We start from the raw sequence: 3,326 nt of genomic DNA on the forward strand, positions 1-3,326 counted from the left end.
GAACATGAGTGATCATGAGTGACTTTCAACAATAAATGTGTACTGTAGTCTTCTTCATGGAAAAATAAGACATCCCCTGAAAATAAGACCTAGTGTGTTTTTGAGAGCCAAAAAAAATATAAGACAGTGTCTTATTTTTGGGGAATTACGGTATATAATTAAACGTTTTTCAACACCTGACAACACACCCATATCGATAAAAGTATGTAGACTCTTATTAATTAGTAATTATCCCCTAATATTTTATTTATCCCTTTAGAAATGATTGAGTTTAAAGTGAAGGGTACTGGTAATTTCACAACATACAAAGATACATACATAAAAATTTCCATCCTAGTGGCACCATTTTGGAGTGGCAACGTTTGTCTTCACCAGTCTTCCATTGAGTGTGCACAATGCTAGTTCCATAAGCAGATGGTTTGATGAGTTTGGTATAGAAGAGTGTCATGATTGCAACCCCCACTAAACATCTTTGGGTTGGATTGGAAAGACAGTTGTGAGACTAGCCAATGAATATTATTTCCTCCAGACACAAACCAAAATCATGTAGAAAGCCTTCCCAATAAAGTCAAGGCTGTTAAGCAACACAGGTGAGAAGGCAACTCTGTTTTAATGCTTAAGATTTTGGAAATGAAGGTTCAACAAGCTCATTTTTATGTGGTCAGGTTTTCACAAACTTTTGGCGATGGAGTGTATTTGTTGTTAAAAAGGAAATTTAGCTGTGACCAAAAAGGCAGATGGGGCAAAAGACTAGTCATTAGTATTGCATGTAGTCTCCATTTCTTCTTCTGCACTGTGTCTCTGTATGGAACTGGCCACCCTACTGGAGGCAGGGCTTTGCTTGCAGTCAGAGCCTCCAGCAAAGAGAACAATGATTTGAGATCTTACTCTGCAGATATATGGATATGAGATTGTAAGAACAAGAGTGCCTAGGCAACCCCACGTGCTGGAAGTACAAAAAAACAGTATAATTTCCAGGGTACTGCTAAGGCACAAAAAGTAGACAAAGAAATACAGTAAGAAGCAATATGTAGTCCATCTGAAAGTAATAGGGTCAGGATGATAAAGCATGATGAATGCATTTATTTTATTGTTTATTAGGTAATTCCACAATAACAATTTGTGTTTCTTTATTCCTTATTTTTCCTAGTATGACATGGTGTCAACCACATATTTGTCGATCTATGGCTTAAAGGGGGGAAATGAGTATTGGGTAAGGATCCGCTGCAAACAGAAAGGAAGTTATGCCTTCTCAGAATTCAGTGACATGCTGATCATCCAACTTCCATTAAGATGTAAGTATTAGGATTGAAAGGGACCAAGGTCAGCTTTCCTCGCTTCCCTTATTACCCTACTGTAGGTGGGTTGAAAAGGCCCAAGATTCACCCAACTCTTATCCAAAGTTTTTCGAAATGGATTCATATAGAAAGTGTGTGGATTAACTTTTTCTTTTTATCCATCCATTATTTTATGAAATCTAGTGTTAAAATAGTGTGATTTTTGTTTAGGATTATAGATTAAACCAATTATAAATAGTCTTCTGTAACTTTTATGGTTATGGGTCACTTGTGGATGCTCTTTGTGTCCTCCAACAATGCTGTGCTTGCTGCCTGAGCATGGGGAAGCAGAGGGGAAAGGGGGATTCTATGTGCCCAATACATGCACATGACAATCATAAGATTTTTGCAGGGGATCAGAGAGGAAGATTGGAGTAGGAGAGGAAAGTAAAGGCACCAAATGAACCAAACAAAAATTAAGGGTTCTTTTTAGAAAGCAATGAATCTGGCACTTACCAAACTTTCTTTGGAGAATCTTTGATGTCTATTTGTTTTCAATGGCAGCAATTGAATCCCCACCAGAGAAAGTCTAGGTAATGGCAGATTCACTGCTTTATAAATAGATCCGTTAGATTTCATTATATTATGTCTAACAATGTTCTTCTTTCAGTTACAGATTCTCCATGGCCACTGTTTCTGATCACTGGATTATTTGCTGTGGTGGTGGTGCTGGCATTTTTCCTTTTTTGCAAACAGAAAAGGTAAGTGACAAACTGCTCCGTTGATACCCTGCAAAAGGGGCCAATGTAACAGAAATATAAGTGCACTAGACAAATCCACTCAGGTTATATTTTGATGTTAATTATTGATGAAGCACAGTGGAATGTTTTTTTTTAAATACAGAAGGTATGTTCTGAATATGTCATTATTATCCCAAATCCAAAAAACAAATTCATTGTGCCATCATATTACATAGTGCCAACATATTACGCAGCGCTTTACAAAAGTCATAGTGATATCACTAACAGGCATTCAGAGGGGCTCACATTCTAATGTCCCCACCATAGTCATATGGTATTATCACAGTCTAAGGTCAATTTGGGGGGAAGCCAATAAATCAAACAGCATGTTTTTGGATGTGGGAGGAAACCCATGCAAACGCGGGAATAACATATACATTCCATGCAGGTAGTGTCTTGGCCAAGATTCAGATCTGGAACTCTAGTACTGGAAAGTCAAGAATGATATTCACTAAGACAATGTCACTCAGTCATAAAACAAAGAGCCAAAGTGGGTCATAGACCTGTTCTGATTGGGCAGTGCAAACTCTGGCAGACTCAGGGTGGGGGGCAAAGGTGACATTGTAAGAGGTTTTTTTGTTGCTTTTTCACTTTTAGGTCCATATGTAAATGGAAACAAATATGAGTTTACTTTATTTCATCATTCTTGTTAAGATGTTCCTCACATTTTATTAATAATTCAGAGACCCAGTACATTAACAATTTTAATTTAAATTGAGAACCCTTGATTTAAATTATATGTCAAGGAAAAAAAGTCTGATACCTGCAGCATGTGTACATTTCCACATGTTAAACACTCTGTACGTAGAGAAACATATTGATATGCCAGAAATAAAGTGTACTCCTACCTTTCTCTATGACAACGCAGTGTATTTTTGGCTTTGAATTCCTAAGCAGGTGGTCTTAGATTTGGCTACATTATTTCTGGATTACAAAGCATACAACTCTCTTTTAAACTCTTACCCCTCCTCATCTCCATCTGCATTGCCAGAGAGCATGAGAAGCAATTGGCTCACAAGAATTCTGGCAAAATTTTTGTGTATTTCTTGCACTTATGGAACAAATATGCAAATCTGACCATCTCCTATAGAATGTCTTCAGTCTCTGACCATCTCCTATAGATAGAATGTCTTCAGTCTCGGACAATCTCCTGTAGTATGTATGTTTTCAGTCTCTGACCATCTCCTGTAGTATGTCATCAGTCTCTGACAATCTCCTGTAGTATGTCTTCAGTCTCTGACAATCTCCT

General features: G+C 37.5%; 1 protein-coding gene across 5 annotated transcripts in view; it reads left to right on the forward strand.

The window, feature by feature from the left end:
• Positions 1 to 3,326, forward strand: part of GHR (growth hormone receptor) — a 270,221-nt gene that overhangs the window by 249,449 nt on the left and 17,446 nt on the right. For 4 of the 5 annotated variants that reach the window (XM_072416652.1, XM_072416653.1, XM_072416654.1 and 1 more), the window contains 2 exons: positions 1,151 to 1,295; positions 1,948 to 2,038. In XM_072416652.1, coding sequence (XP_072272753.1) covers positions 1,151 to 1,295; positions 1,948 to 2,038 — 236 coding nt within the window. The remainder of the gene's footprint in view (positions 1 to 1,150; positions 1,296 to 1,947; positions 2,039 to 3,326) is intronic. The other variant, XM_072416657.1, reaches the window with a different exon arrangement.

Source organism: Pyxicephalus adspersus, chromosome 6, assembly GCF_032062135.1.
Source record: "Pyxicephalus adspersus chromosome 6, UCB_Pads_2.0, whole genome shotgun sequence".
NCBI classification, from domain to species: domain Eukaryota; kingdom Metazoa; phylum Chordata; class Amphibia; order Anura; family Pyxicephalidae; genus Pyxicephalus; species Pyxicephalus adspersus.